This window comes from Botryllus schlosseri, chromosome 7 (genome assembly GCF_051294905.1).
Source record: "Botryllus schlosseri isolate E-star chromosome 7, Bs_hap1, whole genome shotgun sequence".
Taxonomy (NCBI): Eukaryota; Metazoa; Chordata; class Ascidiacea; order Stolidobranchia; family Styelidae; genus Botryllus; species Botryllus schlosseri.
This window is the reverse complement of record NC_137242.1, coordinates 208,946-224,545: the sequence shown is the minus strand read 5'-3', so window position 1 is coordinate 224,545 and position 15,600 is coordinate 208,946. Positions and strand designations below refer to the sequence as shown.

Sequence of the window (15,600 nt, the reverse complement as noted above, 5' to 3'; positions counted from 1 at the left end):
TGTGTTGAGATTACCTCGCCTTGAAGAGTGTTTGAAGCGAAACTACTTGCTGGACTTCTAAAAGTGAAAGTAGTTTTGTAGGATGAGTAACACCTCGATAAATTGAACGGCAACTGATTGTATTATTGAAGATTCTAATTTCAAAAGTAGCGCATTTTGAAAAGTGAATAGTTCTAGATAGGCATTTTAGTTCCCCAACAACTAGAAAACATGTTTCATTATATGGAGTGAATAGTGACACCAGTGTTGTGTTGTGTGATGTTCTTGCAGACATTGCTAGCTCAGAGTTATCACTACTAACAGTGGGGTATAAAGGGGTTGGGGGTCGGAAACTCTCCCGTTTCAAACTTTTAACCCATTCGAAATGCTGATTCTACGATATTTCTTGGGTTATTTTTGCTCATCATTAGCCTAAGTTACTGATTCTCAAAGGCCTTCAGTTCTAATTCTGGAGTTTTGAAAACCCAATAGTTTGTGAAAATCCACTCCTCAACCAAATCTGTTTTTCGAAACTGTGATTTTCCGCTCCCACTTGCAAATTGTTCTGAGATTACTAACTGTAATTGAGTTGAAATATGAGGCCTTACTTCTTCTTTGAGAGGCAATGTCGATTGCTCTGAAGTCCTTTGCTAAGAAATCGGGTTAGACGCGGGTGATGCTAAATAAAGTGTGTTTTTAGCTTCCTCGTCGAGTGACCCGGAGAAGAGAGACGTCAGAAAACCACGCAAGGTAAATACGCTGTCTAACGAGACTCGCCTCGAAACGGTGCGATTCTGTGACTTTTTCAGCCCGTGAAACGAGACGCCAAGAGGAATAAAGAAGTATTCGTAACGAGGAACGTTAGCTGACATTCCTCGTCGGAAAGCTTTTGCGGACGAAAGTTCAAAGTGCCTTTTTGTAAGCGTGTTTCTGTTCACTGCCTGACGCAGACCTGGTGAGATCGAGATGCCTTTCGTGTTGGAGATTGCGACACAACTGCCGTTAACAATCGGACGTTATTAACATTGACTTTGGATCGAAATGTGGATTGGGTTTATGAAACCCTCACCACTGATGGGATTCCATTGGATCAAGTTGTTCCTGAACATTCGTTTCATGTTACGATTGTAGTCAGAATTGCGAGTAATAAATTGATACAAATGAACTGGGTTTGGAAATTGGAGAGATTAGTCGACATGTTATTCAAATATGGGTGCGGGGATATGGAAGCTACGGAAAATGCTCTAACAAATATACTTAGAATAGTATACAGAAATATCACAAATCTCTATTGCAAGTCAGAACAAAGTATTCTATGCCTCTCTTAATAATTCAAAACAAAACCACTCCAGGAAGTGTGTGTATGTATAAGCATAATATAGTAGAAGTACAAATATTTCGCTGGTGTTACGACTTGTTAATACTATACAATGCGCTGACAACTGTCAGCCAAGAACATTCTGGTTCATTTCAATATCAATACATTGTTCAATTGTATGTTGAAGTTCTGTACCGCCAACAGTCTATACAGGTTAAAACTACTAACGAAAATTGGTGGTGGATGTTAAAAGGTAGAGTAGCAATGAAGTATAATAAAAAAGGCTGCATTTGGAAAATTGAGTAGCTGTAGATCTAGTTTTAGTTGAGAGTTTAGAAAATTGAGTAATTCTGGCTCTAGTTGACCATCTTGAACATACAGTGGTTTGTAATGACTCGAGTCATTTTTTAAGATACTGCAACCTTGGCATAGAGTCAATTTGTGTGTTGACTTGCTCGTACTTGCTTAATTTGCAATACTCGAAATAAATTACTATATTATGGATGTTGGGCATTCAATTTCACTGAAATAGTTTAAAAAAGTGAGTTGAACAGTCAAACACAATGACTCAGACTTAACACTATGTAAGTCATATTGACCGGTGACCCAGGACCTTGTGATTGGTTACAACCCTGTGCATCCCGTCTCTCATTCTCACACAACACAAGCATAGCGTAATCAACTTTCTTCAAATAAACAGGAAACACCGCCAATACAATGTTTACATTTGCACTCTCTGTCAAGAATCAAATCCACGGGCAGCAGACGACAATTTCGACTCATCTTCAAGCAGATACGATGTCAAAACAGACAAGTGGTATCGATGTAAGGGCAAAGAACGGGGGGCGTCTACAACCAACGTCGCACGGATCGACACAGCTGCACATAATCTAAGTGATATAGACGCCCGTCGAGTATAATTGTAAAATTTGAGCCGCAATGTGAGGCCTTATCGAGTATCGCGGGGGGTTGAAGATGGAGAACTGCAGTTTAAGAGAGAATGTATCCGAGCGAGACCCCGGTGACAAACGCGACAATCAGGAAGATGAGAATTATCCGTTTCTGGCTAGCGGCCAGACCTTCTTTGCTGGATGGCTCGAATCCGTCTGGCCGACTCTGTAAATAAATACGTGTGACATATTTTCAGGTTTTGCAGATTAGATTTCGCATTAGAATGATACCGGGGTGTTTCCTTCCCAAATTACACTAAATTTAGTGAATTCGCAAAAATAGAATTAGAAATGTAGAAAAAAATTAACTTATACTACAGATGCAGAGGCAAATTGAATCCCCGTGACGCAGGGCATCGATGTAATCAGCCGCGATCAAGATGACTTCTGAATCATACGATTACAGCAAGATCTCGAAGTAGTCGATTACGATGACATGGAGAAGATTACTCACAATTACAATTATTCTGCATCTTTAGAACTTGAGCCTTGAAAACATATTGGAAGACAATAAGGCCTCATGAGCGAACAATTTTCTTTATAAATGCGACCTTCATTAGAATCAGTCGGCCTAGTCCATTAATTATTATTTTGTTATTTGATATACGGTATTTCATTTAAACGACTTGAAAGAAATCGCTAACCTTCAGCTCGTCATTCTCAAGTTTCAGCTTAGCTACGATCTGCTGGAGTCGTTTTTGTTCTTCCATGATTGCTCCCAGCTCAGACTCCTTATCAGAGCCTGGCGTGGGGGTCGGGGCAGCCGCCTCGCTCTTCACCGGGCTCTGATGGCCACAATTAATATAATTATTAATTCATAATGATAAAATAAAACTTATACATCGTCACATCGGAATCAGAGTAGATTATGTCCATTGGGCTGTTCAGAAAAAAACTGAATGTGATAAAATTGTTAGATTGGTGAAAACAACGCCGGACACCAACTTTGGCTCAATTCCAACCTGTAGAGGCGAAGTTATTGCAGTGGAAAAATTTCCAATTCCATGATTTTATAATAAATAAGAGTTAGCCACCGTAATACTATTTTATTCAAATCCAAATTTTTCTACTGCAATAACTTCGCTTCTAGTGGTTGGAATTGAGACAAATTTGGTGAACGAAAATGACTGAATGAAAAAGTTCCAAAAACTTGATTTTCCCAAGATATTAAAAATGAAATAATAAATCACATGCTGATTCCAATGCGAAGAAAAATAAAATAATATATATAATACATCAACAAATATTGAACACAAAAAAATTTCAAAATAAAATCTTTACACTAAAGCGATTACGAGAAAGATCCTGACCTGTTCCGCGGGCTGCTCGAAAACGCATTTCAGTTTAGAGTCCATGAGGTCGGACGGGTTCGCCTCCTTCCACTGAGAAAAGAATATAGAATTCAACACCCAATCTCTATTGCCAGTAACAAAATACTTTCAACTTTTTCAACTGCTCACTCAAGTAGTTGTGATTAGGACCGCTTCTTTGGTTTAAAAGTGATCAAGTAGAAAGTACTTTTGTGGTAAGTTTGCATCGAATTTATGACTAAAATTAACATGGCCAACATGTGCAATGTCATTTCGCGTCAGTCAGATTAACTACTAAAAGTATATAGCTAAATATATCCACTTCTACTTGTGACGGAGTAAAATTTGCGCCAGTATTTCTACTTGAGTAGCAACTATGACTGAGGATTTGTCAAAATGAAGATAAATCGGTTCCGGACAGGATCAAAGATGTTTGAGCACTGACATTATTCTTTCTCGAACCCTTAGTAAATAACAACGCAATATTGTTCGACAATATCAAGCTATTCTCAGAGAAAACAAAATCTCCAGTTATACTCTTAATTACAGTACAGAACACAGGTTCTAGTTCAGTGGTTCCCAACCGGTGGGGAATTCAATGGTTTCTGGTGGGGAATAGAAGATGCACATGCACATGTTGAACATTATATATACAGGACAGTCAACATATCTACGGAGATAGATGCGCGATTACCGTTACCAGTTAACTGCTCTGGAATGTATGTACCGGTATCGAAAATTATATTGCGTGTTGTTCACTACATCTCATTTTTAACTCTGGATAACCAATGATGGTGTCATAAACGCATCAAGCACGGCCACCAGTGTGATGTGAAATAACGTTTCGCTAAATTTTGAGGGTTATCAGTTCACAATACGTTTTATGTTGTAGTTATAGGCGATTGTCTTGCGTACTGTTGTGGTTGTGTTGTGTGTCTTGTGTAATCAGACAAGCAAATAACTGTTCTGTAATGCCAAAAATTACAAAGAAATACGACGATAGTTTTGGGTAGTGGCCTAGTGGGGATGAAGACTGGGAATAAATCTAAAGTGGGGAATGAAGACAAAAAGGTTGGGAGACATACTTTGATGCATCCCGACGGTCCAATTGAGCGACATTTATCAGCATAATAGAGGCTACAGCAAACAGCAAAATCAAAAAAGAGGGGTGTGTGTGGTATAATATGGCGTCGGTATCTGAAAATTGGTAAAGCTCACCAAACTTTCCAAATCGTCGCTGGCGTTGGAAGCGAACATGGTTTGAACCATGAATTTGTGTTTGAGAAGCTCGACCGGGTCGGAGTCGAAGGGCTGGAGCATGACTGAAAAAGAAATTGGTTCGCAATGATACACACACTCACCACCAGACTCGTTCAAAGTACCAATCTACTCAGTTGGCAGTCGATTAGGTACTGATGTTTTGAGTAGTGCTAGTTGCGCATTTCGTAAAGTGAGTAGTTCTGGTTCCAGTTCGATTTGCTAGTTTTGAAAACATTCTGGCTGCGAGTTAGTAAAAGAGTTGGTTCTAGTTGGAAGACTTGAAAATATGTTCTCGTTCTAGTTTGGAATTTTGAAAAGTGAGCAGTTGTAGTTCAAGTTGCAGATTTTGTAAATTGAGTATTAGATCAGGGTTCGAAAAATGAGTAGTCGTATTTTTAGTTCAAGTTGTGGATTTGGGAAAGTGAGTTGTTCTAATTGTAGTCGGGTATTTTGAAAATTGTGTAGTTCTAGTTCTAGTTCAAGTAGTGGATGTTGTTAATTGAGTAGTTGTGCATTTTGAAAATCCAGCACTTTGGTTTTGTACTGCACGCCTCCTCCCGGCGTGTACAACTGCAGTCAGTTCTCATGCGGAGAGATCGTTCCAATCAATCATTAAATCAATAAAACCACATAAAAGCTAATGATTGATCAGCGAGCACGCTCATAAATGAAGTCGATATGAGCAAAGATGGATTATGACATAATCAGCTGAATTCAATGCCCTACATCAGGACTGGTAAACTATTTTTAGCAAACGCGCTGTTACAAAAGTTCAAAATTGGAACTCTCATGACATAATTTACAGTCATACAAAGTGAATACGGTATATAACTGTATACAAAATCGGGTTTAGCGCTATTAGCAAAAAGCGAAATGTATTTATTGTTCTGCTAGTGGGAGAATTGACATTTGCTATTTCTTGCTAGTTCCCTAAACCTCGGTTCGAAAGCGCTGAAGGTTTTCGCTGATCATACAGATACGAAATCTATCCTGTATCAATTTTGTATGTGCAAAAATGCCTGTTCGCAGCTGTAAGTGTCAACGATAATGGATTTTGTTTAAAAAAAAACATTAAATATTTAGGCACGCAAGGTCTGGAATCAACACAGAAAATGTCCGGATTCAGACCACGGCACGCCAGTCAGACTTGGACAACAAGATAATTAGAGTGAAATGCCGGCAATCGAATTCTAATCTGATTTGTGGAATTTTTCTATGCTCTGATTCTAATTTAATTTCTGGTTTTCCTGAAAATGCTACAGACAGACATTTGCCATTCTCGTGCTTATGAGAATCCACTCTTGGTTTGATAAGAATGGAGATTATATTTTAATGTATTGCACTTCTTTCCGATTCGGAATGTAATTCAATTTCAAAGATTTTGCAAATTCAGTAATTCTAATTCCAATTAGAAATTAAAAACTGTAGCTATCATTCTAATTCAAATCTAATTTGGAAGTTTCGAGAATTTCAGTAATATTAATTCTAAATCAATTTGCAAAAACTGTGTCTATGATCCAATTCTAATGTAAGCTAATATGGAAAAGTTGAAAATTCTTTAATTATCCAACTCTGCCCCCAGTTGAGTAGCCCTGGCCTACATCGCCACTGTCCTGACCTGATATAGTGACCGACGCATCGCTGTCAATGAATCCGCTATTGGGCCGGACGCAGTATCGCCTGGGTGCCGTTGTCTTTACTTTGAAGCAGACCCTCTTGTCCGATGGGTTGGTGAGATGGAGGTGGGACGTCACGACATCGTTAAACGGTCCTGAACAAACAGAAAATATGTTGCCATCAAGCATAGTTCTCATGACATAATTTTGTGAAAATTAGGTTGGCAATTCAAAAAAATGTTGTCAATACAGCTGTGCAAAAAGATATAAGTACTAGAATCTGAATCGGGTATTAATAGTAACTAACGACTAGAGTAGGGTAAGGAGAAGCGATATTTTTTGCTACTGAAATGATACGCCTTTCAACTTAGAGTTGATTTATTACCGAGATTTATAGTCTACTATTTTCCCATCGCGGAAGCCTTGAAACATGAATTATCAATTGCAGCATTTGACACATTGTAATGCAGCATTTGACACATGTAGTACAAGGCTACTCATGTCAGTGGAAATGACATAGGCTATATGTGAAGTTGTGATTAACCCCAGGGTTGTAATGACTCGAGTCACGGTTTTCTGATTACTCGACTTGACTCGAGTCATTTTCTGAAAATACGGAAATGACTCGACTCGACATTTCATTGTCATTTCGAAGAATAGTGAAGTAACCACACTATTGGGATTTCGTCTATTGGTACTGGTGCGTGAGAATGCGACCAGAAACTGCTAAAAGTGAGGAAAATTAGTATATTATAAATGTGAACCATTCGATATCACCAAACAGAGTTATAAAAAGTGGGTTTAACAAGAATATAACTGGAAACTGAGCAGTCAACACAATGACTTGGACTCGGACACGAGTCATAATACCATGACTCGGACTTGATCCTCTAATCGTTGACTTGGACTTGACTCGGCGTGGAAGTGAAAATGACTCGACTTGACTGGAGTCAAAACTATAAAAGTGGGATTGACTTGTGACTCGGAGCCTAATGACTTGGTCACAACCCTGATTAACCCTCAGCATTTTCACAAAAAACAATGATATAAGCGTATCCGAAAATTTCAATTCATTTTTAATGTGATGAAGAACTGGCATTATTTTTGTTGTGGTTTACACGAACCGTACATATTTGAATGTTACTCGTCATTTATATACCGCACTTATGATCCCATACCGAGTGATTCTAGACTCAAAGCCCAGGACTTAATTCGTTCTTCATCGAATCCCTCAGGTAGGCCTACTCGATTTTGCCCAAGCCCTTATTATCTAGTTCAATTTTTCAGCACAGAAACACTTCCCTGTTTATCGAAATTACACCATTTTGAGTCACAAACACAAATCACAGTGTAAGTTGACAGTATGCGCACACAAAAATGACTGACGCCGCAACAATCGTAATAACTTGCAGTTAATCGATTGCCATCGTATTGTGAGCATGACGTAAATGAAATGGGTGCAAAGCCTGTGGCCTACCCAAACAAAATTGCAAACGGTGGCCAACTTGTAAGAGTAAACCATTCAACTTGAGTATTAGCATTAACGCGTCTCGAATAACAAGCTTTTGGGGATTGTGAACAGCTGGATAAGTCTAGTGGTAGAGTTCTCAACCGGAGGGGGGGGGGGCATTGAGCTTGTTGCAGGTAGGGGGGCATGAAAATGTTACAATTTTGAAGTGTAGTCCGCTATAACAAAAGAAATAAATCAAAATTTAATAAAAACACTGGTACAGCAATAAGTTATTCTAGATATTGAGTTTGCATTCTTCCCTCCACTACCAAAACCCGAATTAAGAAGTTGTCAGAGCAATATCAATCTCAACCAACACAGTAACTGAGTATATATAATGACCAATTAATGTACTATCATGCTCATTGTGTATTGTATGAATATCATTTCATCATTCTAACTACCGGTTACATCTTTTACTATTAAATAATGTTACTGACTATTTCAATACGCTGAATAATTTTATAGAGGGACATTGATTTTTCAAAATTTACAAAGGGGGGGGGGGCACCACGGTGTAATAACGTTTGGGAACACCTGATCTAGTTTAAGTATTACTTTTGAACAAAATATAACTCACCTTTGAACTTGAGTTCAGTCGGAGGTTCAATCTTCAAAATTTGTTGCTGCTTCGGGCGGGACATTTCCTAAATCGCTTCTTTGCCAATCCAAAAAACTTAATGATTAACTCCCACTGCAGAAAACTGCAAGAACAGACCTTTTCTGAAGAGTTTCCTTAAATAACAGCTTACGGGTCCAATGGATAAAAATTTTAGGTACGGAAATGAAGCCTATATCGTCTGCGACTATAATTAAAGTGTCACAATATGATTCTTTATACTGGCAATTTATTGTGGAGCAACACATCTCTCAATCATATTACCATTCTTGAACTACAAAGTTATTTTCAATTCTGTACTCGTATTCGGGTTTCCATATGAATATATAATTTAATTCAACAATAAACAGCGATAAAAATCTCATTTCAGTCACAGCTTAAAATAAGACATATTAAACTTCTGTTGGATGCCAACACTCTGGGCATGTGAGTTTGTACAAATATCTGGGAAAGGTCTGAATCTTTTGTACTTTTACATTTAGAAACTATCTTCAACTTATTAACGGCTGAGATATAAGGACTACAAAACATTCAATGCAGCATTTCGAGAGGTTTGGCACATGGAAACCTGCACTTGTGTGATTGTGGCATTATAGAAACCTAATTTAAATAATATATTTTAATTAGTGGGCGGTAACGACTCGAATCGCAATTTTGTAGTGAATGGAAAATGACTTAACGATCTAGAGTCATCATTTCACATGACTCGAGACATTCCATACGACGTGATCAAAGTCATATATTTTTATAGCCATTCTCGGATGTCTGATATTATACAGATCTGCTAGAGAAATAGGGCAATAAGCAAAAGTTTGTTTAAAAATCAATCAGTATCGCTAATTAGACTATTTGTGTATACAATCGGCATGAGCACGAAGAGCCATAGCATGAATACATTTGCTCCAGTTGACAAGCCGCATATGTGATTATAACAATATACCTCGTAAAAATATACTGCATCACAGAGAAGTTGACACTAGAAGGTGGCGATTTCAGAGGATTTGTAGTTTGAGATGATACAATGTAATACAGACGCGTGTCTCTCGTCTCTCGACAAGATAGCGTAATGGTGAAGCATACGGCTTCTTGATCTGTAGCTCGTGGGTTCGATACCCGGCCGGGTCAGACCAAAAAAACTGATTAGTAATACTGGTATCCATGACTTCCCGCTTGGCACGCATGCATTACTGGGATAGCCTGGAGGGTGCAAGACTTAGAAAGCCGTAAAGGCTATATCTGCACCTGCCTTGTCCAGCGGCATATGCACATAGCACATCATGCCCTCATGGTATGCATATGCACAGATCGTGTGTATGTATATCACGAGTCTGTGGATGTATGCGGCAAAAACATCAAGGACAAAATAAACTATGTCCTTTCCTTTATGAAATATCACTATGCCACATAAATTCATTGGTAAGGCCTTCTGCATTCTACTTATGGAGCAAGTACTCAAAACAAAGACCAAGATTGCTTCAAAATAAGACCCTCATCGTTTAAAATACATATTTACATTTGTTTAATATTTATCTTATTAATGATTATTAAGACCGATTACCGTAATCGTGATAATTCAACATGGTCTCAAAACGCTCAGTCAGTCGCTTCAGACCTCGGACCTCGCTTCATTAGTCAGACTGAGATAGCTAAAAAATCAGTTAACTGATTAGAATTCAAGACCAAAATTGCAAATCAATTTTTTTGCAGTGCAGGATGAATTCATAGACTACTCCAAGCCATTTTGAAACCTTGCTATATTTTGATTGTATTGTAATCTTTTGCTTTTAAACGATAAAATTTCTCATGAACTGATACAGAACTGATTAAGGGATTAGTAGCCTATATCACGACGGCCCTCTGAATCTCGGTACGTTTTGCCTAATATAGGTGAGCACTGAGCAGCGATGATTCTCCAAGTAAGTAATTCATTGAAAAATAATAAAAAAATTAGGAATTGTGTGAGCGCAGGACACCGATTCCATATAGATACAAGTATGGCATGGCGGTAGCCTACAATACCAAAATAGAAAGCTAACGGCCAAAGAACAAGTCAGTGAAACGGTACAGGTATTACTCGAGAAAAAAGCGATAATGCAGAACAAATATCCACATACTACAACACATAGAGAGAAAAAATTTGAATGGAATACCAATGCCAGATCATGGTAGGCTATATGCTATATATAAGGGTGCAGGCGGTGCAGGTGTGATAACTGGCAAGTGGTACAAGCGCAAGGGCTTGGAGTCGCGGTACATATTGCCTTACATATCAGGTGAGCAGAGATGATTCTTCAAGTTCAAGTAATTTAATAAAAAGTAAAACATCCGGTGTCTCGTGCACACCAATGATTCTGCTGACTGCACACAGGTGTGACGCCGAGAACCGCCTTGGCACACCAAAGATATTGCGCTAAGCGTACCGGGATTCCAACCTGGGTCATGGCAAGGGTAACACGGACGATTCATTGGATTTGCGATTGAATTATGAGATCGAACTATTGCCATGCACCGATACCACATGCAAAATGGCTATTGCAACACTGTCGATACAGAGGTACTAACTGATTGCCTAAATTTCGATAGCAGCCGCAATAAAAGTATATACTCAATCAATTCCAGCCAATCCTTGCTCACAAGCTAAGCGCAAAGTTCACTCATCCAGTTCTAGCAATAGCGATGTCATCACGTAATATCATCTTGCCAGATCTCATTACGACATGGCTCATGAGTGCACCGAACATAGTGCGACAAATGATGCGCTTCCCAGTATCAGTTTATGATAGCTGAAATATTTCAAAAAAATCCACAAAATTGCGATGCAATGAAAAGAAAGGACGGCGTCTAAACTACTGGGAGTAGTATTTGAAATCAAACACCCAGCTAGAGCCCCAAAGGGGCCTGGTTGTCCATCCAACAAATCGCCGCTGAAGAGATTCGGTGTCCTATAGAAGATATGCGGAAACTAGAAATCGCCAAGTTTATGTATCAGTTCCACTGCAGCCGTTGTCCCGAATATTTCAATGACTTTTTTTTTACCTCGGATTCAATTTCAATATACCAAGAGGTTTGGTGAAGGTGAGAACAGAAATAGACATTTTGCCATTCAATTACTTTACTACTAGTTTACGACAACGTAAGCCATAAGCTTCGATCACTTCGTTTGCGGTCAATTTATTTGTGAGAGAACATGAGGCTCAGTGAATTGCACGGTCATTGAATGATTGGTCGCTCTCATGGGTTATACCAGCGTTTCGCGAACAATCCAAACGTATGCAAGATACAGATTTTTATCGGCACCGATTACATGATGACTTGAAATTGACTCGTGAATTTTGCTCCGAGTCACGAGTCAATCCACATTTCTGATACGCCGAGTCAAGTCAAGTCAAGTCATTTCAGCAAAGTGACTCGAGTCAAGTCAAGTCATACGAAAAAGCTGACTCGACTCTGACTCGAGTCATCCCCAGAGGTGGTCAAAGTAGTCAAGAAAGCTACTCAAGTAGAAGTAGAAGTAGCGACGAATAAATCTACTCAAGTACGAGTAGAAGTACTTCTTCAATGAGCCACCTAAAACTACTTGAAGTAGAAGTAGAATTGGCCGACTTTAAATCTACTCAAGTAAGTAAGTAGTTTTGAAAACAGTCTTAATTCGTTCGCATGGACTGTCAAAAGCTGCGAATTGAGCTATGCGGCAGGTGCAGAGAGCTTGATTCGCATTGATGCATACAAAGAGGTATCAATATTCGACTGAATATGCATTGTTTCGCATCATGGGATGCAAATTATAGTATTGATATGAAAGTGCGATACTAACCATTTGTTTACTAGAATACCCCGTTTTTAGAGAATATCATGGCCCTACCCCATATTATAAGGCGCCAAGTTTAGGCGAAGAGCAATACGTTGAAGTTGTATCGGATATGGTTTCATCACTTTGCGTGATTAGTATACGTTAATAACAAATATTGATGATCTTAAAAGTTATATTTATTAGTGTAGCTTTATTTTCGGAAAATAGAGGCATTACTACACTATCTTTTGTGCTTCAACATGTATGTCCTGTAGACAAAAGAACTGAAAGTAATTACTACTCAAAGTATGATACTCGCAATTGAAAGTGAAATACAAATACCACTTCTAAAAAGTGGAAAATATACTCCATGTCTTTTGTCCATAAAGCTTCAAGTTTATCTGCTAAAATAGGTGTAACGTTGAAAAAAAGCTGGATTTTCCATATTACCAAGACACGTAATGGCCTGCTAGATTACGATATGATAGGTAATTGCTAGATTGCGAAACGGTAGTTTCAAACGTTATGGCGGGCCATATTTACTGTGATGACTGATGAAATATTTGATATGGGCGACAATGCGGTGTGAGAGGAATCAAGCAATCCGGTGCCTAAATATTATTCCCTGATACTTTCTTGAAAACATATTTGTCAGTCCATTACTACTATGCGCGAGGCGCAACAAAATTTCTGGGCTTCACTTGACTTTCATGAATATTAAATGTTGGTACTAAATGAAAACAGCCCCGAAATTCCTCAGGCTATCTTTCGTATTGGGGGATTAAACTACTTCTACTTGACAAACTGAAAATAGCGAAAAGTAAGTAGATCACAAAATTTTATGAAGTAGAAGTAGAAGTAGAGAAAATCAGATCTACTTGAGTAAGTACCACAAGTAGAGGAAAACTACTTGAGTACTTCCAAAAAGTAGAAGTACTTCGTTACTGACCACCTCTGGTCATCCCAACACTGCTATGATCTACCATTAAACTCAGCCTAATGCCCGATTCAACAGTGATCCAACGCTAAAAATGCCAAATGGTGTTTTACTGGATTCGGAAATGTCTTGGAAGAATCGTCACATAGGCTACAATTACTCAACCACAACTATAACAGAAGTCCTGTTTCATCCCCTTAATTACACTCTGCCAATAAAGAACTGAAACTGGAAACTGAAACTAGAACTCAACTTAATAGCCTACTCGTATTTGAAAGAAAAAGAAAAATACTACTTCTAAAAAGAGGAAAATACATTTCATATCTTTTGTCCAGAAAGCTTCAACGGTAGTCTGCTAAAACAGGTCTAACGTTAAAAAAGTCAAAGTCCACTTTTCCAGATTAGGACACGTCATGGGCTGGTAGGTATAATAGGTAATTGCTAGGTTGCGAAACGGTAGTTTCAAACATTATGGGGGGCCAGACTTACTGTGATGAAATATTTGATATAGGTGCTGACAATGCGATGTGAACGGGACCACGCAACCCGGTGTCTCTAAATTATATTCAGCGATACTTTCCTTGCAACATATTTGTCACTCAATAACTACTGTGCGCGGAGCGCAACGAAAATTCTGGGTATTACATGACTTTTATGAAAATTAAATATTGGTATTACGTGAAAACAGCCCCGAAATTCCTTAGAATATCTTTCTTATTGGGGGATTAAACTACTTCTACTTGACCAACTTAAAATAGCGAAAAGTAAGTAAGTAGTTCACAAAATATTATGAAGTAGAAGTAGAAGTAGAAGTAGCGAAAAATATCTACTGAAGTAAGTACCAGAAGTAGGGGGAAACTACTTGAGTACTTCGAAAAAGTAGAAGTACTTCGTAACTGACCACCTCTGGAATCATACGTATCTTTGTCAGAACCCCACGGGGGCCTGGATGTGCAATTGTACAACTGATAACTCGCTACTTACAAGATTTGGTGTTCTAAACATAGAAGATATGAGGAAGGTCTGGAAATTGTCAATATCAGTTCCATTGCGGTCAATGTCCCTCAAATTTCAATGACTGCTTCACCTCGGAGTCAAAAGCGCACATGGACGGCACACGCGCGAAGAACAACTACCATATGATCAGGACGGAATACAAGAAAACGTATTGCTTTATCAAGTATATGCTGGACCCCAATTGTGGACTACAGCATCTCGCCGGTTATTTGACAGTCGTCGAGCGTGTCCGCATTCAAGTCGAAATGTAAGAAAATTCTTCTAAATGAACATTCAGCCTTCAGGATTACCGGACCACGACCTAACATCGATGTCTCCACATGCCACATCATTTTGTCGCTTGCCTTTTATATCATCTGCTTTTCTTTTCATTCAGTATGCAAGTGTGCACTGTGCATGTCTCTTCTCCATACTTCGCCTAGGCCAAGGTGGGTCTGCTCAAAGACTAGGTTCTCCAATAAGTCGTTTCGACACCTTCCTATATTTTTATTGTATCGCAGTTTTGTGTTGTTTTGAAATGATGAAAATATTAATAAACATACTGATCTTTTGGTAGATCTCTCGATACTTTCCTTTTCGTTTTTTTCGTCCTTCGTGGTTTCCTGGGCTTTCGGTTGTTGAAAAGAGCAGTAACGTAGGAGAGTAGTGATGAGTTGAGTAGAACGAAAAAACGACAGATGCTTCGAAATTTTGTACTGCCGCGTCCAGCCCGATTCTCCAGCGTAAATGACGATTGATAAACCTGGGATAACCCATCAAGGCACTGGCGGCAGTTACACAAGACCGGCACCTGCATACACTACTATAGAATGTTGATACGTCAGACGTAAGGGTGTCCGTCCGTCTAGCGCGGCGCGAAGATCAGGGATATCTAGTTCCAGGCATCACTGGCGATGATTAACAACTTTTGTGTTTCAATATGTTAACGTTTATATAGCTCAGTGGCACTATAGTGATTGTAGGATCTCTATAGCAGAGATGAGCATGGATTAGGATTAGGTTTTGAAAAAACAGGATTTGTGAAATTTTTTCGGATTTGGATTGGATTTGGATTAGATATTGTTTCAGAACGGATTAGGATTCGGATTAAATTTACCTATTTTCTGGAAGATTGAAATGTCGTGTGGCGAATGGCGACAAACTTTATTCAGATCAGTTAATAATGTAATTATGGTTACTTAGTTATCTTGAATCAAGTGAATCGTTGGTTGTGAAAGAAAATTAGTATTTTAGTTATAAATAGTGGCACAAATACTTGAAATTCTCTACTGGCAGAAATAAATGTGCTGCTGTT

At 38.7% G+C, this 15,600-nt stretch overlaps 2 protein-coding genes across 2 annotated transcripts in view; one reads left to right on the top strand and one right to left on the bottom strand.

The window, feature by feature from the left end:
* Nucleotides 1-1,144, top strand: part of LOC145442493 (terminal nucleotidyltransferase 4B-like) — a 129,722-nt gene extending 128,578 nt beyond the window's left edge. The window contains exons 15-16 of the mRNA XM_080320417.1: nt 680-729; nt 789-1,144. Of these exons, the coding sequence (XP_080176543.1) occupies nt 680-729; nt 789-848 (110 nt within the window). The 3' untranslated portion in view covers nt 849-1,144. The remainder of the gene's footprint in view (nt 1-679; nt 730-788) is intronic.
* An 823-nt stretch (nt 1,145-1,967) lies between these two features.
* On the bottom strand, nt 1,968-8,774 carry LOC145442500 (vesicle-associated membrane protein-associated protein B/C-like). The gene is made up of 6 exons (XM_080320434.1): nt 8,524-8,774; nt 6,436-6,588; nt 4,776-4,879; nt 3,558-3,629; nt 2,892-3,032; nt 1,968-2,413 (listed from the first exon to the last, which is right to left on the bottom strand). Exons 1-6 carry the CDS (start codon nt 8,585-8,587, stop codon nt 2,288-2,290), a joined length of 660 nt encoding a protein of 219 aa, XP_080176560.1. The 5' UTR covers nt 8,588-8,774; the 3' UTR covers nt 1,968-2,287.
* Between the last annotated feature and the right edge of the window lie 6,826 nt (nt 8,775-15,600).

What these genes read in the sequence shown, in the direction of transcription:
- LOC145442500 (XM_080320434.1), bottom strand. Translation starts at nt 8,587, where the DNA reads ATGTCCCGCCCGAAGCAGCAACAAATTTTGAAGATTGAACCTCCGACT. An exon ending in GACTGAACTCAAGTTCAAAG is followed by an intron (nt 6,589 to 8,523) that starts GTGAGTTATATT and finishes CTGTTTGTTCAG; the next exon opens with GACCGTTTAACGATGTCGTG. An exon ending in TCGAGCAGCCCGCGGAACAG is followed by an intron (nt 3,033 to 3,557) that starts GTCAGGATCTTT and finishes TGTGGCCATCAG; the next exon opens with AGCCCGGTGAAGAGCGAGGC.